The sequence below is a fragment of the Sciurus vulgaris genome, assembly GCF_902686455.1.
Source record: "Sciurus vulgaris genome assembly, chromosome: 9".
Taxonomy (NCBI): Eukaryota; Metazoa; Chordata; class Mammalia; order Rodentia; family Sciuridae; genus Sciurus; species Sciurus vulgaris.
Window position 1 is genome coordinate 109,442,711 of NC_136469.1, and position 27,816 is coordinate 109,470,526.

Here is a 27,816-nt window from a genome sequence, read left to right on the forward strand (position 1 = left end):
TAGAGAAGAGAGGTAAATAGTGATACACTTTAAATATGCAGACCATAATATGTTGTGCTATAAAGTGAGAAGTAAAATTAACTCAGTTTTCTTAAAAACATTTTATTGGTGCAATATAATTATACATAATTATACCTTATACATTGGTGCAATATAATTATACATTATTCATTGTGACATATTTGTGCATGCACACAATTTGATTAGTTTCATTCCCCAGTACTTACCCTTTTCCTTCCTCTGGCCCCTTAATCCCCTTCTTTTATTCTGCTGATCTCCCTTCTATTTTCATACATGACACCCAACACCAGCTTTCTCTTTAGCATTTACTTATGAGGGAAAACATACAACCCTTGACTTCCTTGACTTCCTGGGTCTGGATTATTTCACTGTGATTTTCTGCAGTTCCATTCATCTTCATGAAAGTGACATAATTTTGCTCTATTTTATGGTTGAATATAACCTCATTATGAGTGTGTGTTTGTGTGTGTGTGTGTGTGTGTGCATATGTGTATTTGTGTATCACATTTTATTTACCCATTCATCTGTTGAGTGACTCAGGCTGGTTCCATTAATTGGCTATTGTGAAATCTAATGCTATACATATGATTCTGCATGTACAGTAATTGTATGCTGAGTTGATTCATTAGGATTAATACCAAAGAGTGGTGTAGTATGCTCATATTGGGATTTCATTTTTAGTCTTTTGAGAAATCTCCATACTGATTTCTACAGTGCACCAACAATATGTATTTCCTTTTCCCTGCATTCTTGCAGAATTTATTATTTACTTGCATTCTTGATTACCATTTTAACTGGAGTGAGATCAAATCTCAGTGTAGTATTTTTTCTTTAATTTTTTATTTTTTTGAATACTGGGGATTGAACGCAGGGGCACTTGACCACTGAGTCACATTTCCATCCCTATTTTGTATTTTATTTAGAGACAGAGTCTCACTGAGTTGCTTAGTGCCTCACTTTTTCTGAGGCTGGCTTTGAACTTGTGATCCTTTTGCCTCAGTGTAGTTTTAATCTTCATTTCCTTGACTGCTAAAGATGTTGAACATTTTTTCCTGAAATTTTTGGTCATGTGTGTTTTCTGTTTTGTGAAGTGTCTGTTTGCCTATGTATTGGTGGGGTTATTTGTTTCTTCTTGTTAAGATTTTTTTAGTTCTTTATATATTCTGGATATTAATCCTCTGTTAGAAGAGTAGCTATGAAAGATTTTTTCCCTGTTTTAAGGTATCTCTCTTCATACTTTTGTTTTCTTTTTTGTACATAAGCTTTTTAACTAGATGCCATCTCTGATTAATTCTTGGTATTATTTCCTAAGCCTCAGGAGTCCTATTGGACAAGCCCTTCTTTTCTCTTACATGTTACAGTGTTGACCTTATATGTTCTAACAGTTGTAAAGTTTCTGATATAATTTGATCCACATTGAATTGACTTTTGTGCAGGTGAGAAATAAGTATTTAGTTTCACTCTTCCACGTATGGACACCCAGTTTTTCTAGCACCATTTGCGGAAAAGGCTGTTTTTTTCTCCAGTGTATTTTTTGGCATCTTTGTGAAGGATCATATGACTTTACCTGAGTGAATTTGTCTCTGTGTTTCCTATCCTATTCTATTGCTCAATGAGTCTGTTCTTATGCTAGTACCATGCTGTTTTTTTTACTATAACTCTAGTATAATTTGAAATCTTGTATTGTGATGCCTCAACCATTGTTCTTTTTGCTCAGAATTGCTTTGGTTATTCTGGGTCTTTTATTCTTCCATATAAATTTTAGGACTTTTTTTTTCTAATTCTGTGAAGAACGTCATTTGTATTTGGATGGGGATTGAACTGAATCTGTGGATCACTTTTGGTAATATGATCATTTTAACAATATTAATTCTGCCTAGCTATGAATGTGGGAGGTTTTTCCATCTTTTAGGTCTTTAGTTTCTTTTTCCAATGTTCTAAAATTTTTTTTTGTATAAATCTTTTGTCTCTTTGATCATATTTATTCCTAGTAATTTTTTTAGTTTTGGGAGGACTGTTGCAAATGGAATGCTGATTTTTTTCCTCAACAGATTTGTTATTGGTATATAGAAAAGGTGTTGATTTTTGTATGTTGATCAGATTTAGAAATGGACTTTTTTGGATTATCTAAATATACGATCATATCATCTACAATGATAATTTGACTTTTTCCTTTTCTACTTTCAATTCAGTGTTTAATGGTCAAATATCCCTACTCACAACTGACCAACCAAACATGGCCATCATCAGCAAAGCTGTAAGATTAAAAACAAAACTATTCATTATGTAAAGTCAGATATTAATATGGCAATATTAACATTAATATCATTATTCATTTAATAATGTAACAAGTATTTTTGAATTTTGACAATACCATAATAAACTCAAATGAGGAGTATAAAATGTGCATCATAACCAAATTTAAAAGTTTTCTAAATAGTTTCATCATATCAGTTTGAAACAATGTGGTATACAGCAGCATTTCTGAAACTTGTTATAAGAATATTATTTTCATGGTGTTGCTTCTTGTTGCAGGTTTTTTATTTAAAAATTTACTTCTCATAGGCTGAAGTCATTAATTTAAAGTCTTGGGAGGAATTCTATTATTATGAATTCCAATAATTGATTGCATTTTAAAACATAATTTGACATTATTTATGATATCCTTGTCTATGAATAATAACTCCAAAAACAACTTCTGTAGATCCTGTTGAAATTTGAACTTACACTCCCTTTTCATTTCACTTCTCTGTGAAACTTGTCAGATTTAACATTATTCTTAGATTCAAAGCTATTATTAATTTATCTTACTGTGCAGCTTCTTTTTTATATGCAAAAGATTACAGTACTAAAGAGTTCTCCTTGAATGTACTTGTGCTACCATTTTATTCCCACAATAGGATGAAGTCAAGAAACTGGACAGAAATTCCCTCAACACTCTTTTAAAAAAATTTTTACAGTTTATGTAACCTCTTTCTTATGCAACTTCTAAGTTTTATTTGAACCCCAAATATATTTCTTAAACTCATATATTACTATACATAATTTTTATACAATAATAGATCCTGGAAGTTCTCTCCATAGTCACAATAGAGACAGTCTTTGTTCCCTTGTATAGCCACATTGTAGTCCATTGGTTGCATGTACTACTGTTTATTCCACCAGTCCCAAGATAATGGATATTTGGAAAGGAGAAATGGGTTAGGATACCTTTTTTTTCCCCTTAAACTTCCAGGTATTAAAATAAGACCTAGAGATATACTAGCCTATGTCCCTTACTAACCTTCATTTTCATTTGTATCTATTGTCCCCATTCTGCTAATTTTGGATTCTGTCCCAAAACTGTTCTCCTTGTATCCTGAAGGCACCCAGAGCTGGCTGGTAGCTCTAACCTACTCCAGCTATTTCAGAACTCACAGCAAACTTCTAGCATTCACTGAAACCTGGACAACTTAGAGAACTCATCCAGTTTCCATTGTTCTCCTGTGGCTTGCCATTCTGTCTCCATGACCCCTGCTGGGCTCCATGGTTCTTTCCATTCTCACATCTGTGGGATGTTTCCTTATGACCCTCTAACAAAAATGGTAAAACTACCTAGGTTGTACAATTTTAGAGTTTGTCATAAGATTTAGCAAATAAAGTACTGCTAGAGTTAGCAAACATTCTGAATTACTGATTAAGTATAAATTTGAAGTGAGAAATATTTTGGTTTAATTATGTCCCTTGAAGTATCTGGGACATGTTTAAACTAAAAGGAGTTATTCAAGCTTAACTAGGGGTCTTACATTTTATCTGCCAACCTAGTTCAGTTTCTTTTAAACTTTTTGCAAATGTTACCGGTGGCTATTTTATTTTACTATCTCAGTTATTTATATTTGTTTTGTGGATGAATTCAGAGATTCTGAAGTAATGCAATTCCAGTGGCCATCAACACTGAATTCCTGAATGTAGTTTGTTTGTCTCTAATTTTGATGGCTACATTGTCTAGCTACTAAATTATCCTTTTAGTCATTCACTATTTCTTTATCTGTATCAGAATAGGGTTAGGTGTGTTTTTCACAACTATATAGCATTCTAATTTTACATTCTGTAAATATCCAGGCATTTGTTACTAGAGATGCTTCTGTCAAAAATCCACTTAGTTCTGCTTCATATATGTGTGGTCAAGGTACTGATCTGGTTGGTAGTAATGGCTATTGATAGGTCACCAATTTATAGTAAAATATGGCTTATTGTGAAGTCATATTCATACTCAATAAATCATAGGATGATTTAAATAAAGAATGATCTATGGCCTTGAAAAGAGAAGTAGATCTTCAGGTAACATTTAAAAGAGAAAACGACTCAGGTCTTAATGCAAAAGAAACCAGAGTTGACAGTTAAGAACATGAGGAGGGCTATTAAGGACTAGGATAAATTCTGGGCACCTTAGTTCATACATACACATGCTCCCCTGCCCCCACACACACAGAGGAGGGAGAAATTCAGGTTAACAATAATGACAATAGAAGGCACTGATTTTCTGGGCAGAAGAGGCTAACATCCAGACAGTAAAAAAATAAATAGTGCCCCATGTTTAGGTGGGAAGAATGTTCTTACTCCAGAATCACTGAGTGCTCTGAATCAGACCTTTCTGTCTCACAGATATGATCAATACAACCCAGAAATATGATCATCAGCAAAAAGGGCAACAAAGCAACAATATTAAATCTACAAAGATCACTTCACATCAAGTGTTATCTACGATGGAAAGAAGCCCACTGTTCAGGGTGGAAGAGATTATGATTTTATGATCTTGAAAGGGAGAGAAAGAGGGAAACCTATGAGTCTATAGTCTTGTAAAACTTTAATGAAGAAGGAATAATGTAAAATACTGAAGGTCCATGTCTACTAACCACCAGCCCACAACGTGCTCCTCCACCCCAGGAGGTAGCACAACAGATGAAGAGCACAGGCCAAGAAGGAGGGGGAAAGCATTTGCAGACAGACATTGACCTTTACAGCTTGACATTTTGGTTGCCACCACTAGTTTCCTTCGAATATGCTCTTTTAAATATGTTTATGTGAGAGAAAGCTAAGCCATACTAAATAACAAATATTTTCTCTAAATTTTAATTTAATGTAGTTGAGCATACATTTTGAAATGTTGGACTACAACTGGAAGAGAGTTCTGGAAAAACATTTTTCTCTTCTCTAATAGTTAATGATGCTCCCAGATGGGCAATATCTTAAGTAGATTCCAAGGTACATTCCATGTTTTTGCTCAATTCTTGAGATACTTTTAGACTAAGACAAAAATAAATTATATCAAATGTTCCCTTTAGTAAGAGGAGGGTTTGACACACACACAAATATATACATTTTATATACACACATATATACACATATTATATGCATCTCTGCATATATATATACACATACACACATTCAGGAGGAATGGGAGATTATATAAATTACACAAAAATCAAACACACTGAAAATAGAAAGTTTTAGCTGGTGACAAGAAGTCACCAAACATCTAGAGCATTCCTTTAAGTACAAAGTAAAAACCAATCTAAAAGTAATGAAAATGTATCAGAGGAAAGACAACTACTCTGATAAGTGATAGAGATTTAGATTTTAAATGAGTGGTAAAGAGATTGTTCATTGATATTATTTTTAGAATAAATATTTTAAATATCAGTTTTAAGTGTGATAAAAATTCTGTTAATGCTTACATTTATGATAATAAATAAAAATATTCCAAGACACTAATAGTTAGATCCAGAGTAGAACTATGTAGAGATTTGTTAGATGCAGTAAGAATTAGGAGAGATTGAAGCTTTACTGGCCATATGGCACTAACCATATGTGGTTATAAAGTACTTGAAAGGTGGCTAGTCCAAGTGGAAATGTGTTGTAAATGTAAAATATTCACAGGGTTTCAAAAACGTGGCCTGGAAAAAATGGAAAAAGTCTCAATAATGTTTATATTGAGTATATATTATGATGATAAATGTTTTGCATGTAATGACCTGAACAAAATCCATTATTAAAATTAACTTTACCTGTTGTAGAGAATATAACCTGGGCCAACTCTGAAGAGATTACCTCTAAACCCTTCCAACCTCCTGCTTGATGAGACAGACTGTCTTTTTTTAATCTGGAAACCTTGGATCATGCAAACTGTCCAATAACATGATTTATAATGGGGCTTCGAGTAATATGGTATTAGTTTAAACTTAGGAGCACTAGAGACTGAGGTCTGCCACATGGGCAGTGCGATTGAGTTTCAATAAAATCTCTGGACACTATATCATTTGAATTTCCCTGTTTGGCAAATCTTTGTGCATATTGCTGATGCTGGGAAAATGGGTACTGTCCATGATTCCACCGGAAGAATGGTGGAAGCTCCTTGCATTGAACTTTCCTGGATTCTGTCCCATGTGCTTTTTGATTTTTCCTTGACTAACTTTTTACCTGTTATCTTTTCAATGTAATAAATTGTAACCAAGAAAGTCAGAGCTTTCAATGAGTTCTGAGTGTTTGTAGCAAATCTCAAAACTAAGGGTGATATTATGAGTCCTGAAATGTGCAACTGGTATCAGAAGTAAGAATGATCTTGGGAATTGTTGAAATTGCAGCTGCTGTTAGAAGTGAGGGTGGTCTTCTGGTTTGCCTCTGAACTTTATGCTCTCTCTTTACTTATCTAATGGAGCTACACTAGAACATTTAAGAGTGTATGTCTCACTTTTGTATCATATTTCTTTCCTTAGCATTCAGAATCTAGCAGGAAAATGTGGAATATGGCAGGATGAGGTACCACAGTTTAATGAAGGGAGCAATTATTTTTGACAGTTAATTATTTAAGTACACAATTCAGTTTGCATGCCAATCATCTGGTTGAATCACAGTGTTACAGATGTCAGCAGTTTGACCTGTGAAAATGTTCAAAAGCAAACTGCAGTAAGTTGCAAGGAAATCAAAATATAACTTTATGTGAATCCTTCTCTCTGTTTATGATCAAATAAAACAAATCAAATTAAACAGAATGTGCTAGAAATTAGTGTAAGGAAGGGATTATAGTAATAATTCTGCAGCCAGGCTGCCTAATTTTGAATCTTACATCCACCATTGGATTTTTGTGTGAACTTCGGCAAGTTATTTAATATTTTGTGCCTCAATTTAAATCTAAGTCATGGTGGGGATGAGAGAGTATGCACTTTGTAATGTTCTTATGAGGATAAAATGGCTTAATATAAGTCAAATGCTTACAACAGCACATAGCACATAGTCTGCAGGATTATAATTATTGTTTTGGTTTGGTATATGAAATCTTGAACAAATGGTGTCATTACCTACACAGTTCTCATTAGTTCCTTCTTCCATCTTCTTTTATCATATGATGATCTTATCACTCTTTTCCTTCATATAACTTGGGGAAGCCCAGACCATGTACTTACATAATAAATGCAAAACTACTTAACTTGGCTTTCTGGCTTATCTTTGATCTTTTTATTTCTATTCCCTCCTTCTGTATTCCAATTGTGTTAATTACTAAGATTTAAAAAAAAAAACACCAAGTACTTTTTCCTTATTAACTCCCAGAAGAAATACTATTTTTCGCTCTAAATCCTCCACTTGTTTTTCACCCTGGCCTGCTCTGCCACCAACTTCTGTCCCTTGTTCCCTTTCCCTTTGCTTACATTGCTATCCTAGCACCCCGTCCGTGCCTGGATTATTGGTGTGCTCTGGATATCTCCTCTCTCCCAGGTCTACTTTCCACCCTCCTGCATTCTGATGCTGCTGTCCTCAGAATGCTGAACCACATGGAGTAAAAAAAACAAGGCTTCTTGTTCTCTCTAGCTTTGTTGTATTTAACAAAGTGTGATCACTGTCAAAAATAAAATAATGAAATAATAAGAATAAGATTATTTACTTTCCTCTAGCTGTTCTCCTGCTGGGTTGCTGGGTTGGTGAGTCTCTACCAAAGACCTCAGCCCCTTCCACATGGCTTCATCTCTGAGGTTCCAGAAACTGCTTCCTTTCTTTACCCTTTGTCCTTGGTTACAGCAATGATCCCTCTGCTCTTGTTAGGCCCAGCGCTTCCTTTGCTGCATTTCTTAAGCTCTATACACACCAGCTCTTGTCAATTACACAACAGGAATGTTTCATAGGTTTCCTGTCTATAGACTGATACAATATCTGATGTTTTATGACGGAGATTAAGTGACAGAAATTCTAGGTTGGAAGGATTACATCGAAAATATTTATAATGGGATTTGGAAAAACAAAATACCACATCCACTATATGTTTTATTGTTTTTCCTTATATTGATAAAAGGCACAATTTACATTTCACTCTTGCTCATATTCTTTTCTCTAAGGTAGTTAAAGCACATGTGATAAGTTATCTCATTGATTCTGTCCAGGCTGTACCAAGCATGAGAACAAATTATTATCTAGAGACAATATATAGAACCTAGGAAAGACATGTAAGGCAGGAAGCAGAAACCAGCATCTTAGTTTACCTTAAAGGTCTCTACCAAGATGCAGAATAGTAATACAAGAAACGTGACTAACAATTGGGAAAAGGAGTTAGAACCAGGGACTAGACTCAAGGTTCAAAATAAACAGGGCAGCCAGGAGAATGTTGCCCAAATCTGAGGTTCTATTATTATGTGAACTGCGTGTCTGCCACAAAGAAGGCATTGAATAAATATTTATTGAAAAAAATGGAAATGAAGTAATGAGTAAATGCTAAAGTCAGAGGCATTTAGGATTCTTATCTCATTGTCAGATCCTGGTTTGTGCAGTGTGAGTCTAAGGTGCAGGAGGGAAAGCACTCAGAGTAACTGCTTATTGCATGCTGGGCATAATCTAGGCACATTTAATTCACAATAAATTTCAAGTGTGTAAATATTGCAATTTAATTTTTATATGGTGATACTGAGTTTCTTACAAAATGAGTAGGTAATCCAAAATGAAAAATCCAGGAGCTGCACTGGTTTTTCCAATTACCATATAAATATTATGTTAGTGGCATATCCATGGCTCAGAGGAAAACTAGCTATTCTGATCCTGGACTAGAATACACATTTCCAGAATGACATTTATGATTGATTTCATAGAGGTGGAACATGGGATGAAATAAGAAAACTGGCAACTTGATCTCATCCTATTCCTTTGCTCTTGAATGCTGATTCCTTTAGGGACTGAAGGGCAGCGAAAATATTTTGGTTGAAGGGATTTAATCTAAAATTCTAAACAAACCCTAGAATATTTGATTTCAAATTTGCTGGGAGGTGGGTGGACCACTTTTGGGGGTCTTCAGGTGATAGTGCTTTTATTCATAGTTTTTCCAGGGAAGAATAGTTCTGCCTGTCTGTCATGGCTAAACCCTTCATTGATTCTCTTGATGCCATCTTCCTTTAGGCTTTGTTCCACTAAACATCTGTTTTATAATATTCTCTTTTTTCCATACACTGCCTCCTCTCCACCTGAAAGCATTCTTTTCTTTCCTGCTCCCCTAGTCTCTATTTCAGCCCTGACAGTATATTCTCAGTTTTTCCTCGCAACCAAACTTTGTGAACTACAGCTGTCTATGGATTTCGTTTTTACTAACTCATGTTCTACTCTCACATTAAGGTAACGCAAACCTGGATACAAACCCAAATCCCAACTCTAATACTTATTAGCTCTATGATCTTTGGTGACTTAGTTACTCTCTATGAGTCTCTATTACCATTTTTTTTTTTTTTTGTAAAAACGGGGATAATATTACCAACATCAACTACAGAATTGTTTTTACTAATCAGCAAACTAATGAATAGTTCTTTGCTCTTAGGATGAATGAATTTGCCACTCTCCTTAAACTGCTAATACGTTTATCATATAAATTACCTGAGATCTTGATCATGACTTTATACTTAAGCTCTCTTATATATAGTAACATTGAACATATTGTTTATTAAATGGATTGGCAATTTCTTTTTTCATATGATTACTCATCTTTTGCTTCCTCTAGGAAGCTCATATGCCATAAGAGTCTAATTTGGGTCAAACCTAATAATCTGGAGCACTATGAAATGTATAATTATGTTATATCTTTCTTATTGGTCTCATTCTTGCATGCTATATTACCCCATTCTGATTTCTATCTATTTGTATTTTTATAAGTTGCCTTTCTAGAAACAAGTATGGATTTGGATTAGGAGGAGAACAGTTGTATACATAACTGGATAAATATATGATGGACAGATGATCAGTGAGAATGTTGTTACTAACTTGCTCTGGTTTTTTACTTTATAATTTTAATCTGAAATATTCTTTTCTATTAATCAAGTTCATCACAATCATGCCTATCTTTTAGGGACTACTATACCCACTACCTATCCTTCAAGGTTCTTTTCATCCTTCAACCATAAGTCCCCTTCCTCTTCCTACTTACCCTTACATCACTTTGTGTATTCTTTCCTTGAAACATTTAATCCCTTCTGTAACTCAAGCTCCATTTGTGGGCTTGTCTAATTCTCCTTTCTCATGCTGTAAATGTAAATTAAGGGTATATGTCCTATTCACTGTAATACCCCAGTGTACTTAACAGAGTACATAATTGAGATTAAATTCTTGAATTTTGTTGAAAGAATTTGGTATAAACTTAGATTGCAAAGCCACCTCAAACTTATTAAAACCACATGTATGAATAAACATAAATACCACTTTTTCCTTTTTTTTCATAAATACCATTCAAAAAATATTTGAGTAGGAGTAACTGATGGGTTCTTTTTGTTTCACCAATTACCCCAAGTTTGGATAGAAAATTTCAGAACTTCTGGTTTCTTGGATAATCATGTACCAAACTACATTTTATTTATTGTTGTTCCGATCTTTAAGTAAATATAATGAGAGTAACATAGGGAAATCAGAAAAAAATGAGCATAGTGGTTACTGCTAGACCAAAGCCAGTACTCCTGCAGGGAGAAGAGTGAACTTTGGAACACAGAGATGGGAATTTGTGCAGTGGAACTATATCCATTATACAATAATGAGAGTAGAGAAAATTGTTGAAAATGGGGTAACAATTACATTTTTAAGTGTGCACAGATGTATTTGTGTTTACTAGGTCAGCATCTAAAAGATGAAAAGAGATGATTCACTGAGGGAGAATTAAAGCTTGCAGATGTTATAGGGGATGTTAAAAGAATGAGGCAGGGGGTAGTTCTGGATTAACTAGAGCAAAGGCAAATTAGCTGAAGCAATTTATTAGAGCAGAAAAAATGATCAGGATGGAACAATACGGAGATTCTTATTTAAAATGAAGGCAATACCTGGTTGTCCTTTCATGTCTTTAAATATTTGTTTAAGCAGTCACACTATTGAGTTGGCAGCTTGTGCAAGTGTATGTGCCTCTTTGTGTATATGTGTCCCATACATCACAATTAGGTATGCAAAACCTATAAAATTGTATGCCACAGCAAAATGCTATGACTCTATTTACAGAACTCTCTCAATATAAATGTCATAAGGGTATAATGATACTTGATTTTCATAGCTGTTGTGGAAGAGTATACTTTCCCAAAACTGTCACAGAAATGCTTTTGGTTCCACATGCTCTTCTAGAATCTTTCCCCTCTCCTTTCAAGCAGCCAAGTCTATGTTTCCTCCCTTAAAAATTAAGAGGGCCTTATTCTGTTTTGATTTGTAGAATATGGTGGCAGTGACATATTGGTACTTCTCAGGCTAGTATTTAAATGATTGCACATTTTCTGCCTGGTATTCTGTTCCTCACTTGTGTAATCATGGTGTCCTGGAACACCATGGAAAGACCATGTACACAGATAAGAGAGACAGGGAGTGGGAATGGGAGAGGGGAGAGAGGGAAGAGGGGAGAAAGAAAGGAAAAGAGAGGAGAGGAGAGGCAAGGCCAGGCAGAGAGACACAGGAACCCTCAGAGAGCTCCAGTCCTTCCAGTCCTTGGCTGTTTGAGACTTCACAGCTCAAGCATCAAAGGATCCTGCCCCAGACACTGTCTCATTTCACCCTTATGAAAGATCTTGAGCAAAAACTATCCAGCTCAGCTCAGAACTAAAAAGATAGTGATAAAGTCATTGTTTAAGCCTCTATTTGGGGTGGCTTGCTGTTCAACAATATATAATCAGAACAGTATTTCCTAGAAGATGTTAGGATGTGTGTATTATACAAGCTAGTAAAATGATCAGAAAAAAAGGCATATTCTGGGTCATTAAGTAACTGTGTCATTGTTAGGGCTGGGATTGAAATTCAGAGTTTCTATCTTTTGTTCAGATCTCAGATCTACTCTAGTTATTATGGAGAAAAAAAACACAACAAGCTTTAACATTTATTGGCATGAAACTTTATGACACACAATTTACTTAAAAGCTAGATTTTTAAAAAGCTGTTTATTGAACCTGAATAACTCAGTGTACTAAATGGGTATTCATTAGCTTAATTTATATCTTATATTTGAATGCTTTCCTAGATTAAAGGATGTGCTTTAATTGTATCTTTTAAGTCTGATTTGACTGATGTGCTTTTAAAATACAAAGTAGAGTTATACGAATATCAATATTTCCCTACCTAGTAGTACACAGAAGCTTGAAGAAGTCACCACTAATTAGTCACACTGTAGATAAAAAATCTACTCATCCTCATATTAAGGTTCGTGTATACAGAGAATCCAACTGAAATTAAAACAACTAAAAAATAGTCCCTTTCTTCAAATTATTTAATATTTAGGTGGAGATAGAAAACAGACATCAATGAATGATACTTGAGAATACATACAAGTCAAAAATAAATAAATCATTCTTTGTACGGGCTATATTTAAGTTCTGAGTAAAGAAAAGTGTTAGGCAGGATTTTTTTCAGGAAAAAATATAAATATTTGGCACACTTAAATATGATGTTTAAAACCCTAGGGATTTGGTGATAGAGTAGTAGATTCATCATCTCAATGTTGAAAAATATTAGGTTGCACCATTTGAAATCGCCAATTCTTGAGTTTTTACAAAAGTACCTTTATCATTGGGTTGAGCCTCACATTTCACATTAGCTTCATATAGGTGAAGATAATTTTCCAGGATCAGACAAACTGATTCCTATTAAAAATTCTAATCATTTCACATATGTTCATTCTTTTAAAAAATCCCAGTGATAACAGATACTACTTTTAATTGTACTGAACTATCAGCGTTCCTATCCACACTCCACTTTCATAACTCTTATATTACATGGGGGTATTTATTTTAATTGCCTTATATTATTGTTATTATTATTATTATTATTATTATTATTATTACTGCTACTACTGGGGATTGAACTCAGGGGTACTTAACCACTGAGTCACATCCCCAGCCCTTTTTATATTTTATTTAGAGACAGGGTGTCAATAAATCACTTAGGCCTTTGCTAAATTGCCGAGTCTGGCTTTGAACTCTTGATCCTCCTGCCTCAGGCCTCCCGAGCCGCTGGGATTACATGCGCCACCATACCTGGCTAACCGTTTCATTTTATATTAAGGTATTTTTCATACATTGTACTAAATTCAAACTTTTGATCAAAGAACTAATTTCATATATCCAGTTCTCCTTAGTGTTTCCAATGAGAACAGGCATCACTAGAGAAAGTTAATATTTATAATAGCACTATATTATTTCATAGTAACTTCATTCAAGGAGCATATAGTTTAAACAAAACCAGTGGTAGGGCAGGAAGTTAAAAAGTCTAGAAAATAATCGAATTTTTGCTATGGTTAGGATTGTACCAATGGAGTCAAACTCAACAATGAATAATCTCTGTTCAAAATAACAAATTAAATAAGTATTCACAATTTGGAAGCATTTCTAAAGGAAATTCTGATTTGCTGTTAGAATTAACTTTTTTAAATTACCTTATATATTACAGTGTGCTTCCAATCAATGGAACAGGTTTTTAATTGTAGCACAGAATTTATAAGCATATAATATAACTAGCATCAGGCTCCTGGTTGATGTAATTTGACCAGGTTTAATCTATCCAGATTCTGAATGTTATCCCCTTTTTGCAGCCTAACTAAAATTGTTATCCTGAATGTCCTGAGGTTTTAGGGGTCCTGTTGCTCTCTCCCTGACTTTGGGGAACTAAGCAATGTTTCAAGGCAGCAGCTAGTTAAGGAAGATGAAATCCCAGACTGTTCTAACCACCCTTTCAATACATCACTCCCCCACACATGCGGAATTAAATTAAATAGCCACTTCTGAAAACATGACTAGTACAACACATAAGTTAATAAATAAAAGGTTTGAATTTTTTTTTCATAAACACCTGCTGACCACTTTTGATGTACCAGACATTATATTAAATGCATAAAGCTATATTGAATCACATTCTATACAAACTTTTCATAAATTTTTTTGGGTATTTAACTTCTTAAAGTTTTACCAGGGATCACACTAATGTTTAATTTTGCTTTTGTAAAACTTTAAATATAGAATGATGACTCATTAAATCGTAAGAAGATATTTAAATTGCTGGACTATGCCATCTATCACATGCATAAAATATGCAGATACTCTGAATTTCCTAAATACCTTATTTGTGAAAGTTTTCCTTTCATGGAATCACTGATATTTTCAAAATTGATATAAGAGATTTGGGGATAAACTAATCTTTCATCTTCCAGCTCTCTCCAGATTGAACAGCAATTATTGAATTTGTAGATGATTCTTCCTATCGTACCTTCAGTCTTCTTCTTATAAAGGTTAGCACTGCTCAATTTTCTCTGGCAGGAAACCCTTTACTTCTTGCCTCACAGGACGCCATATGCCCACAAAATAACCCCTAGTCTGACCTTTTTCCAAGAGTGATGTGTGCTAAAAAACTTGTTCAAATTTTGCTGTTATAGATGCTTGTAAGGGAAACATAAATTCTTTAGCTATTACAGTATTTTCTTTCTTCTCTTCAGAGCTTTTTTTTTTTTTGACTAGAAAAACACTCATGGTCCCCATTCCATGTGTTAAATGACCTTATTGAAGCCCTGAATTCTAGCCTCCTTTCATTAGTCCTGTGATAAAATTTTCCAAGTCATGTTTCCTTACGCAATCCTCAAAACACATAGGTGATTTTGAGCCACGAATGCCAGAGTTACGAGGTAGAACACAGAAACCACTGGCCATGTGTGGCTATTAAGCACATAAAATATGGCTAATTTGAGTTGAGATGTGTTATAAGTATACATCTCATACATTTAATATTGAAGTGATATTTTTGTTATTTTAGACTAAATAAACTATTATTAAAAATTTACCCATTTAATTTTTACTTTTTAGTGTGGCTACTAAAATTTAAAGTTAAATATCTGGTTTACATGTTTCTATTAGACAGCACTGCTAGAAAAACTGTAGTCTCTGAGACTGGAAAGAATCTGTCTTTTTACTTGGAATTGCATAAGAGTCTTGGGATTTTTTTTTTTTTTTTTTTTTTGTTATATAAAACAAATGATTTAATAAGAAAAACAAATACCAGATTGTTTACTGAAAATTAGAAGCAGAATTGGCCTTTGATACAAGCAACCTAAAAGGGGTAATTAAACCACAAGTAAAAGTTTAAAAAAGAACAAAGTTTTAAAAAGAAGAAAATGATAAAAGGGTAAATTTGGTCAATGAAATCATATGAGCATCTAGGATTATAATGTGTAACAAGAGGAAAGAGGCCAGAATGAATACGGACAGGGAAGGACAGGGTGGTATGAAGACATTGGTAATGGTAGACCTGTAGTCCCACAGGAATAGAGACAACTGGGGTAAGAATTGGAAGAAAGGTAGGTGGAGCTACTATAATTAGTTTATTGATTCTCAATCCTGAATGCATGTAGTTAGGATGTATCTTTGCATCCATTCCTGTAAAAAATGATTTGAAACAGATAACTACAAGGAACTCCATCAAATTTGGATAACCCTGTTACTAGAAGCAACATCAAGGCGAGGGGTACGTGGTCTTCATTTCCAACTTGCTCAGGAGGAAACTGAGATTCAGAGAGATTAAATAACTTGCTAAAATTACAAAGCCAGTAAGAGAAAAAGATTTTAAAACAGTTCTATCTGACTCAAAATCCCACTATTACCTTTTGTGTTGTTTTTCCTTTACTATCATGGAAGACACAGTTCCTGTTTTTAAATAACTCTCTAGTGAAGATATATTCAGTTTGTTACTTTAAGTTATACAGTGTTATGTGCTATAATCTGGACCCAATATATCTTTTATTGCTTGTTTGTTGTGCTTTTGGAGACAGTTTTGGCTGTGTTATTTTAAAATGTGCTGGGAATGGGTTCTAATGTAGCTTATAGTCCGAGAAATGCAATGCTTTGCCCTTTTGAACAGCAACAGATCTTCAAGGACTCATACTTGTGATCAAGTAGGTCTAAAGAACGTTAATGGTGTCTGTGATTTAGAGCAAATTGATTCTGATTGTGGTGTTTGGTGTATATTGCTCAGTGCACCAAATGGATTGCTGCAATCATGTCTGTCTCTTTTTGCTTTCCATTCTTTTTTAGGTCTGAATTTATTTTGTTAAGATTTTGTTCTCACTTATCTTGATTTTAATTGTGAAGGACTAAATCTTAACTTTACAATCTTAGTGCTTCACCTGATGGCCAGAACACAGTTAATGTACTGACCTCTATTCAGGGTATGAACACATTTCTATGCAGTAAGCATTCAACAAATAGAAGGTTGTTACTTCTTAGGTACAAGGCACCACTTGGAGAAAAGTGCATATGGCTGTAAGCCATACTTATAGTCTGGTGGGAGATAATTCAGTGTGATAAACTTTATTCATGTATAAGCACAGGGTTCTGTGGAGCAACTTAGGAAGGAACTTCTGCTTTGGGTGAAAAAGCAAAGATTTCCAGAGGAAGTGATATTTAAGCTGTAAAGAAGAGGTAGGCAGAGGGCAAGGATGAGGGAATCAGTGGAAGAGGAAAAGGATTCCTAGCACAGAGAAGGTCAAGTAAAGGCATTCTGGCCCTGCAATTTGTTGGGTTTGGAATTTGGTTGAAGGGTACAGATGTGAGAGGGTGTGAGAGCAAGAGGAGTAGCGGGGAGGGAAGAGATTAAGAAGAAAGCTCAATCAAGGTTGAAGGGATAATTTTAAAAAGTAAAATATCACACAATGTAATACATTTTGAATCTCTAAGATGATTCATTTAGAGCATAAATTTTAAAGCATCGTGTAAGTATATTTTATGTAATTGAATATAAAATGATGATTTCAGTCTAATATTATTGAACCCTTCATACTCATATATACATATTCATATTTATTATATATCCACTTCATTACAATTCTATGGCCTGCACCATACTTATCATTAGGGACATTTACATCATGATAAATGGGCTTCATTAGTAGTGGTTTGAGGCATTATTATTTATTCATTGCTGAAGGTTTCAAAGCTTCTATTAATTCATTTTTCCTGGAACTATTATTTTAAATCCAAAAAAATGTTTTCTTCAAAATGATGTATTTTTCCTATTATTTCAATGCTTGATTTTAGCTTTTAAATAAAGAAGGCCAAATCAATTCTACTTCTTTATTTGATCGGTCAGTTTATAAATTTGGGGTAAGGCAATGGTTTGAGTAAGAGGATTGCATGAGCGTGGATAGTGCAAACTAGGTTTTACTTAAATCTTAGTTCTTTGGCAAATATATTGTGTTCTTTCAATGGTCAGTTAGGCTCTTTCTGCCTCAGGTAATCAAACTTCAAAGTTGGTAGAGCATTTTCTGTGGATGTGGTTTATAAGGATTAATTAATTACATACAGTTTGTAATGCTCCAAAGACTGAAATGTTATTCGTTTATGAAAATTAAAGGTTAAAATTGCATTTCAAATCTTTCTTTCTTTTGTGAATTTAAAGAGACGAATCATATTTCAGACTTAAAAATATTAAAATCTGTGCATAATTTTAAGTCTTAATGGATAGAGTTCATCTATTGTATTTTTATAATATTTTTGGAAATGAACTGCATGGTGTCACAACATGCTCTATTCACCTTTGTACTTGATAACTAAATGATTCCTTATGTTTCTGGACACAAAATCAATCACATACGATGCTGATTTTTCAGTAGGTATCTTTGATATGTACGAATAAATATTAAGGTGAGTTTAAATTTATTTGTGACCAATTCGGCTTAGAAAACTAGTAAAATATAAGCAATCATCTTGCTCTGACATCGAAAAGGAAATAAAAAAGATTCATGAAGAAACTGACCAGGATTTGAAACAAGGAACCAAAAGAGTAAGTTTCCTCTGGTTCAATCCTGCTGTCCATAAACATTTATTAAGCATCTATCATGAAACGAGTATCATAAAGATGATAGAAGGAAAGTTACATTATTACGTATAGTCCTTCATTGTTTGTGAAATTGAATCAGATTCTGAGCTTTAAATCCTTAACTAGATACAGAGCATGCAGTTAAATATTCAATTACGAAATGTGACTGTAGTAGAGGTAACCGGCAGTTCGCCCTTCATTAAAAAAAAAAAAAGTATTATAAAGCAACTGTGAGAGATTAAACCCTCCCTCACCTGTAGTGTTTTTGCGGTCGCAAACATCTGTAGTAATTTCAGATTAAGTGTCTGGAGTCTGTGCAATAATCAAAACCTAATCTCCCCTCGCTGCTCCTTAAGGAGTCTAGGAATCTAGTTTTAACTGGGCTAACATGGAGGAGGAAGCCAAGGAAGGATGGATAGAAGTGAGAAAGGAACAGAGAGAGAAAATAAGGCAGGGACAGACGGAAAGAGGAAACTGGATGAATGAGAGATGCTGTCCCTTTTCTGGGTTTGTTTTTGGTGGCTCCCTGCCCGCTTTTCCCGGCAGGCTGCCCAGTAGCGTCTCCCGCGGGCTCTGCCCTCGGCCCCGCCCCCTAGCGTCGGAGTCTGGTAGCCAGCGGCCGGCGTCTATCTCTTTAAATGACAGCTGTGGCTGGGGTCCCAGTACCGGGCTTGACGTCAGTGCCGCCTCCCGGGCTGCGAGAGTAGTTAGCGCCACCGTCCGCGCTCGGGGCTCGCGGCGCGCTCGCAAGCTGCTGGGGCGGCGAGTTTGCTTTGCTCCGGCCCCTCCTCCTGCCCTCCCCGCGGAGAGCCGAGCCGCAGCCCCAGAGCCTCTCGCAAGTCTCCCTCACACTTCCCCGCCATCGCCCCAAAGGAGCGGCCGCTCCTCCTAGCGCCGCCGCCGCCGCCGCCGCTCCCGCGGAGCTCCTCTCCCGCGCGTCGCTTCCCCGATGGAGCTCGGGCGCCGCCGACGCCGACGCTGCCCCGAGCCCTGAGCCCCGCCACCCGCCGGGAGGAACGCGCCGCCCCAAGGGTGCAGGGCGCCCAGGCGCACACAGAGGGCAGGGACTGCGAGGCGTGCGGGGCACGGGCTCTGGGAACCACAAAGTGCTGCTCTGCCAGGTCACCTGGCCGCCGGTGGGGGGTGACCATGGCTCTGAAGGACACGGGCAGCGGCGGCAGCACCATCCTGCCAATTAGCGAGATGGTCTCCTCGTCCAGCTCGCCCGGAGCTTCGGCAGCCGCCGCCCCGGGGCCCTGCGCACCCTCGCCCTTCCCCGAGGTGGTGGAGCTGAACGTGGGCGGCCAGGTCTATGTGACCAAGCACTCGACGCTGCTCAGCGTCCCAGACAGCACTTTGGCCAGTATGTTCTCGCCTTCTAGTCCCCGGGGCGGCGCCCGGCGCCGGGGCGAACTGCCCAGGGACAGCCGGGCGCGCTTCTTCATCGACCGGGACGGCTTTCTCTTCAGGTACGTGCTGGATTATCTGCGGGACAAGCAGCTCGCGCTGCCCGAGCACTTCCCTGAGAAGGAGCGGCTTCTGCGCGAAGCCGAGTACTTCCAGCTCACCGACCTGGTCAAGCTGCTGTCGCCCAAGGTCACTAAGCAGAACTCGCTCAACGACGAGGGCTGCCAGAGCGACCTGGAGGACAACGTGTCTCAGGGCAGCAGCGACGCGCTGCTCTTGCGCGGGGCCGCCGCCGCCGCGCCCTCGGGCCCGGGAGCGCACGGCGGCGGCGGTGGCGGCGGCGCCGCGCTGGACAAGCGCTCGGGCTTCCTCACGCTGGGCTACCGCGGCTCCTACACCACCGTGCGCGACAACCAGGCAGACGCCAAGTTCCGGCGTGTGGCGCGCATCATGGTGTGCGGGCGCATCGCTTTGGCCAAGGAGGTCTTTGGGGACACGCTCAACGAAAGCCGCGACCCTGACCGGCAGCCCGAGAAGTACACGTCCCGCTTCTACCTCAAGTTCACCTACTTGGAGCAGGCGTTCGATCGCCTGTCCGAGGCCGGCTTCCACATGGTGGCGTGTAACTCCTCAGGCACCGCCGCCTTCGTCAACCAGTACCGCGACGACAAGATCTGGAGCAGCTACACGGAGTACATTTTCTTCCGTAAGTTTGCGACCTCTCCCTTTCCTAACCTGCCGCCGCTCCTGACCGCGGCGGGTTCCAGCCCAGCCTTAGCCCGCCAGGGTGTCCCTGCCGGAGTGCCCGGGAGGGAGCTGGTTAACTAGTGCAGCAGGTCTCCCTGCAAGCCTCCCACACGAAGCGGAGACAATCTATGCTTTCCCCTCTCCAGTCTCTCTCTCGGCTCGCGTTTTCCCCAGTTCAGTAGCATCCAGCCCCCACTTAAGGAAGTCCTCTCCCTTAACTTTATTGGCCTTGCCCTCCTGCCCCGCCTCGCTTTTGGATGCTGTGCGTTCTCCTCTGCCGAGCCGGGCAGGGAAGAGACGCTGCGCCTACGGGCCTTTCTCCCGTCAGCCTCTGTGGGACTCTTGCGGGGTGGTGGTGGTGGTGGTGTCAATTGTGTGTCTCTAACTGGTGGTCTTCCAGGCGGCGGGATGGCATCTAGGCATTTCTGCAACCGCTCTGCGCATCTCTCCTAGGTGCGGGCCAGCGCAGCAGCGCCGACTGCGGGTGGCTTCGGTAGGGGGCAACGGAGTGATGGATGTGCCTCTAGGATTCCTCAGGGGCCGGGGCGTGGTAGCCACTGGTAGAAAAGCTTCTACTGACCAATCGAAACCCACAGTTACCCGAGGCAGTTGGCATCTCCAGTGCAACTGCCTTGCGGACTGGAAAGGGTGGAAGGAACTAGGGAGCTTAGATGTGTGGGTGCAGCTTTCAGGGTTGGAGATTACAAAGGGGACAGAGCCTGTGTGTGTGTGTGTGTGTGTGTGTGTGTGTGTGTGTGTGTGTGTGTGTGTGAGAAAGAGAGAGAGAGAGAGAGATAGAGAGAGAGAGAGAGAGAGAGAGAGAGAGAGAGAGAGAGAGAGAGAGGAGGGCGACAAATGGAATGGGGGAGAGGGAGATGGAGAGATTATGTATTCTTTTTGCACCCCTTGAGTGTGAAATGGGGTTGGATGCACTTTCCCAAGGTGAACATTGCATCGGTTTTCTGAAATGAGAACTAGGAAGTGGATTTCAGGAAATATTTGGCACGTTTCATCTATCTATCTATCTATCTATCTATCTATCTATCTATCTATCTATCTATCAATCATCTATCTATCTATTTATCATCTATCTATCTAATTATCTACCTACCTACCTATCTATCCAGCTATCTATCTATCGCTATCTATTTAATAGTGCACTTCCGGAGCAGGCCCTGTGGCGTTCAAAAACTCCAAGTACCACAATCTTAACTACAGGCTTTGTGGGTAGAGTGATGGGAATGTGGTGGACACAATTTTCAGTGACAAGTTTAAAGTCAGGGCAACAACTAGAGGGAGATTTGGATGAATGAAAAGCCAGCTGGGATGACTTTGCCATTATTTTTGCAAACATTTTTACTTTGGCATAATGCAAAAGAAGTTTTGAAACTTTCCTGTAGTGTTAGAAAAAGTAACATTGAAAACCTATAAGGGACATAGATCTGCTTTGATTGTGTTTACTTATTTTACTAATTCATCCACTGTTGGGAAACTGAACAATTTTGTGAACTTTATTTTTATCTGAGAAGCAGAAGAAACTTCTTGAACAAATGCAAGGTTGATTAGAAGGTGGCTCAGTGTCTATATTTTTTTGGTAACCTTGGAGGTAGGGGGACAGACAGAGCATGTTGGCTGTAGAGTTAGAATGTCTTTTTAAATAGTGCTGGATTTCCTGAGGAAACCTTTCCAAAGAAGCAAATCAAGTGTCCACTGAAGTGGTAGATAAGAACTCAATTGGTTTAATTATATCAAAGAATTTTTTGTACACAGAAGCAAAATTGATGGTCAGAAAAGTCACACAAAGGAAAGTAATATTTTTAGGTTAGGTTCATATAAAATTGGCATCTTTTCAGTACATATCAAATTAAACATTTTAACATGTTTTACATTTACCTTCATCAATGGGATCTTTATAAACAATTTTTTTAGACTTTAAATATGAAAATCATTTCATCAAAGAAATATTTTCAAGCATTTCAGGTGGTGTGAAATGAAATTTTGCCTTTCTTGTGATTAGCAATTTTTGTTAAAATAGATAGAAGCATGAGTATTGTACAGAGTTAAGTTTCTTAAATTTTGGTAATATTTCATGATTTTGATGTATCTTTTCCTCCTAGAAAATCATGGATTTGAGAATATTTTATTATTTTCATCATGATGTGATAATATAGTTTGTCTTTAAATTAGGAAAATTTGACCAATAAAACAGTTTGAGAGGTATTTGAAATTCAGGATCTTTTTTCACTCAAATAATTATATAAAATAAAATATTCATCTTATGAATAATCACTTGCAGAATTCTCACTTTTATAATGAGCTCTGAGATTCATTCATAATAGTCCCAGAGATCTTAGGAAGCAATCCAGAACTTTCTTTAAGGTTATTCTAACTTTGGGGTGAGGTGTACAATCCCAGATTAAATATTTTTCTCTTTAAGATGCAATTCAGCTGTCAGTTGATCAAATATAGCTGTCATTTTTAACTTTGAATATAAAATTTATCTTGAGTGCTAACATGTGTATACATAAATACATAAATATTTTATATAGCTTGCATTATATTTTCACAGATATATGAATGGAATTTCATATAATACCTGGTGAATGAAAATACACTGTACAGTTTTGAAACATCCATCCTGTTCAGTTTAGGTAGTGGCGGAATGTAACTGTTTTGTTTGACAAGTTTCAATTTTAACAGATTATTGGTGATATTCATAAAAGAAAAATTATTAGAGGAGCTTATCTATTTTCTTGTTATTTATTTATTTATTTATTTGCAGTGTTGGGGATCGAACCCAGGGCCTTGTGCTTGAAAGGCAAGCACTCTACCAACTGAACTATATATCCCCAGCCACTACTTGTGTTTTAGATGCTGGAAGGAACCTTAAAGTTTTTATTTCCCCTTTGGCACAGTTTTTTCAAAAATATTTACTTATTGTATAAAATGTATTTATTTAGTGTGTAATACATCTTGTAAAATTCAAGTTACATGTGAATTTAGTGGTTTGATTCTGTTCTAAAAATAAAAGAATTATAGTTATACACTTTGACATTGGTTTTAGCATTCCACATCACTCCTGAGTTTCTATGGTAGAAGGTAAGAGGTTGGCAAATGATTCAGTAATTCCAGACATTGTTATTTGACAAGTGTGTGATCTTGGTTAACTAATTTATTTGTTTTGTGTTTTAGTTCCTTCACATGTATAATGGAGCTTATTATAGTACCAATTTTATAGGAATTGAGAAAACAAGAAAACTGCTTAGACCAGTGTCTGACCCATATTCAGAGTTGAGCAAATGTTAGCTGTTACTATTACAAGTAAAATTCTATAGACTTTATTATTCTTGCCAATATTAAACTTTCATTTTTGGTTTATTCAAAGTACAGTTAATTGAAATTAATTGTAAAGTTAATCATAAAATTATTTTTCAAGTAAATAATAGAGTACTAAACTTCGAGGAGTTTGAAAACTAATTCAATAACTAATTTCTATTCTGGAACTTGAGTTTTTCAGACTGAGTGACCTAAACTTGCCAATCATACTCCTCTTGGTTTTTCTGGATCAACTCCCAACAGAACCCATTTCTGATTCAGAGCCAAGAAGTGTTTTAGCCCTTCCCACTAGAACTTGAAACTTAGGCAATATTTTCTGAGAAATATTGAGCTGGATTCACATCTTAAGTGCTTGTATTCAAGTCATTGGGATCTTATGCTCAAGGTTATGTACAGCCTATTAAACATTAAATTCCAGCTTTATTTGGCTACATGGACACCTTTATTTCATTCTTAACTCATTAATTATCAAGTCTTTTCAATACACTACAACATATACTAGTATAATAAAATTTCATGTGATAAAATTATTCCTCCAAATACTGAAGATGGATTGTCCTTTCTTGGGCATAACAGAGTGATTTATTGTGCTGATTTGGGGGGAAGTCTGGTAAGTGTAATTGTGCTGTTTTTAACAATAAAGGACAAGAAAGACAAAAAAAGCATTTTTATAGTATTGCATACACAGTGGATATTTATATGCTTGAAATGTGATATGTATCTCCTTCATAGTTAAATCCAGCATTATATATTTATTTTATTTTTCATATTCAGTGAGTTCACAGTAAAGGTAGTGCTGATTTATTTCTGTTCTCTTCTTAATAGTACTTCATATTTTGAACTCTGAATGTTGGTTGAGCAATAATACATGTCTGCCAGTACCCAATTCCAGTAATGGAACAAATAGTAAATGACAAAATTTCTTAGAGTAAAAGTTTGGAGGCTGTAGTATGGCACTCGCTGCTGTATAGGACCCTCAAACTTTTATGTCTAGCATAGTACTGCCTGTAAACTTTTCTTTTATAGCTTTCTGCGCTATCCTGACATAGCTTTGTGTGATTAGATTAGAATGGCTTTATTTCTAGATCAGTTACTCCAACAAGTAAGTTAACCACCCTTTAAGTTGTCAGTGGGATGGGGGTGCTCCACCTATTTATCTGAATATAGGTTCCCTGTCATATTTCTCATCATTGGTCTCTGTTAACCATACAAGTTTTTTTTTTTTTTTTTTCTTTTAATTTTTTTCTTCAGTACTCGGGATGGGAACAAGGCACCCACACATTCTAGGCAAATTCACTACCACTGAGCTACATCTCTAGCCCCTATAAAAATTCCTAATTACCATACAAATTTAGTGGTGTTTTGTGATTCAAAAATACAAATAAACGAAGTACTCTGTGTGGAGTTGATACCATTTATAAATTTACTTCCTGGTGCACTGGCTTTTTAGCGTATCCCCTGGTTTGGCAGTATTATAATGCTGAGTGAACTCTAGCTGTAGGATCCATCTTCATGGTGTTTCAGCTACTCTGTTTTCGGTATACGGAAGTTACAGGTCATTTACTGATTGTCCTACACGTGTAACCACCCTGTTTTCATGTTGACCTTCCATACTAGTTTTCTACTTGAGAGTTTGTAAGTCTCAAATTTGTGTTATTAGTGGCCAGTGAAAGAGCTAACATGAATTTACTAAATGTGTTTTCCAAATAAAAAAGTGAATTAAAGACTGAGCTACAGGTATTTGAGAGTACATTAAGACAGTTACTAAATTTGAGGCTCATTTTCACTTCAATTTAAAGAACACTTATTGACTAATTACCAGGCTATAGAACTTGTAACACATGCCAACTGTGGACAAGACAAGCCCTGTATTTAAGGTGATCACAATGAGCTTTATATAATGGTAAATTATGTTATTGGGGGATTATTTAATATATTAGGAAGAGGTAGGAGTAATTATACAAGTTGTTACATAGCAATATAAAGAGTGAAAATAAGTATAACGTTAATTATGAGACAAATTAAAAGGATCTTCTTATAAACTAAGTTGTTAGAATTGTAAAGCATACACATTTTTGGATATTTAAATTAGTGGTGGAAGGGATTTAATAAAGGGTCAATATTTAATTGATTTGATTTATTTAGTGTATGAAAGATTTTGGGTAAATTCTCAGTGCCCTAGTCTATCTACCATCATGTTGAGTAATTACTTTTTAAAAAATACCTTGGAGTGTAGAATGATGGTTGCCTCCAGATGTGGCCAGGCCCTATTTTGGTATAAATTCAGGCAGTTAGAGGAAATATTTGTCTATGCTGATAGGTATTTATTTGCAGTTCAGTTAAATCTACATTGCAATCTCAACTCAGTTTTTAAAAGGCATATTAAGATACACTTAATAGGTATTACTGTTTAATGATCAACATAACAGTATCAGTTTTACGTATATTCATTAACCTTGGGTCAAGGTAGTTAATAAAAATAAACTTTGCTGGCCATGACAGTACCTTATTTCATGCTACCTAACAGGATGCTCATTAGTTTGATTATTCACTAAATTTAGTGTGGTGTTTGTTCAACTTTTAACTTCTAATGTTTTTTCTACTATATTATAACCAGTCTCACTAAACTCTATATAGGGAAAAAAAAAAAAAACAAACAAAACAAGTTAAATATAACCTAAGAATATAAGAAAAATGTGTGATGTTGATTTCAGGTTACCAGAATAGTGATTTAACCAATCAGTTGTGTTATTTTCATTTCTCTTACCAGTTATAGTAATAAAAACCTTGACATGTGATTTCTAATATATTGATATTTCTCATCATTTTGCATAATTACACGTGTTTTCTAATTTCTGGTACAAGTAGAATAGGAAGATCAGTACTGTGTTTAGGGAGAGACAATGCCTAACTGTTGGTTCTAAGAAGCGAATCCTTAAACATTCTAAATGGTTTAATGCTTTTCACTCATGTTCCTTGAAAACTTCAGACTATAGCTTTGAGGTCTTGGTCAAATAATTAAATCTTCCTGAATGGAAAGTGAGGGAAACAACAGTATTCACCTTACAGATTTGTTATGAAGATTAAATGAAGTAATCTATATAAAATACAGAATAGTTTCAGGTGCAAATTAAGTGCTTAATAAGTATTAGAACTGTCAGTTTTAATTTAAGGACCCCCAAATACATAGATAATCCCTTTTCTCTATATTATTAATCATCAGTAAGAGATTAATTTTCCTTTTTTAAGGAAATCGAGAGCAATAGTTGTACAAAATTGCCCTAGAAAAGTCTCATTATTATTAGTGAGTTTTTAGTTTTGAGAATTATTGACTTGTTAAATATAACATTTGATTGTAACATACTATTAAAAAAAACTTTATTCTAGTTGGTTCTTTATTGCTTAGGGGGAACATATACCTTTCCAGGTGTAGTGCTAATAATGGTCAATTTGGGCATAATTAACAAAAATACTAGAATTAAATGAAAATTGACTCACACCATGTGATATATTTTATCAAAAAACTTCTTACTCGTATTCCTTATTTATATTTCTGATGAGAGCTTCTGGCTCTGATTTTCAGCAGTTTTATGCAAGAGAACAAATTGTCATAGAGCCACATGAGCTCCAACATTGCCTAGAGTTTGGGCATTTGGCCAAACTTTCAGGCTATATTTTAGATTCAAATACATAACTTAACAAATTTAGGAAAACTGTTAGCTGTCAACTCAATCAGCTCCTATTGAAACTGTTCTTTGAATGTGTTTCTAGTTGTCCAGGTATTTGAAGAAAGCCAGGAAATGCTGGCAGCTGTTCAGAGGTAATTCTCCAATATTCCGACTTCTTTTCTTCTGCTTGGTGAAGGCTGCATCTAGCATGCCTCTTTGCAGGTGGTGGATAAGAATTCATGCATATAATTTCAAAATGACTTCCACTTTTCTTTTGATGAGAAAAGTTGCTAACGTGGCAGCTTTTTAGTGAATGGTAAGT

The 27,816-nt window shown here is 36.5% G+C and overlaps 1 protein-coding gene across 1 annotated transcript in view; it reads left to right on the forward strand.

Annotated features, from left to right (window-relative positions):
- Positions 1 to 19,129: 19,129 nt before the first annotated feature.
- The window catches only part of KCTD8 (potassium channel tetramerization domain containing 8), a 296,099-nt gene continuing 287,412 nt past the window's right edge, over positions 19,130 to 27,816 (forward strand). The window contains exon 1 of the mRNA XM_079153054.1: positions 19,130 to 20,449. Coding sequence (XP_079009180.1) covers positions 19,486 to 20,449 — 964 coding nt within the window. The 5' untranslated portion in view covers positions 19,130 to 19,485. The remainder of the gene's footprint in view (positions 20,450 to 27,816) is intronic.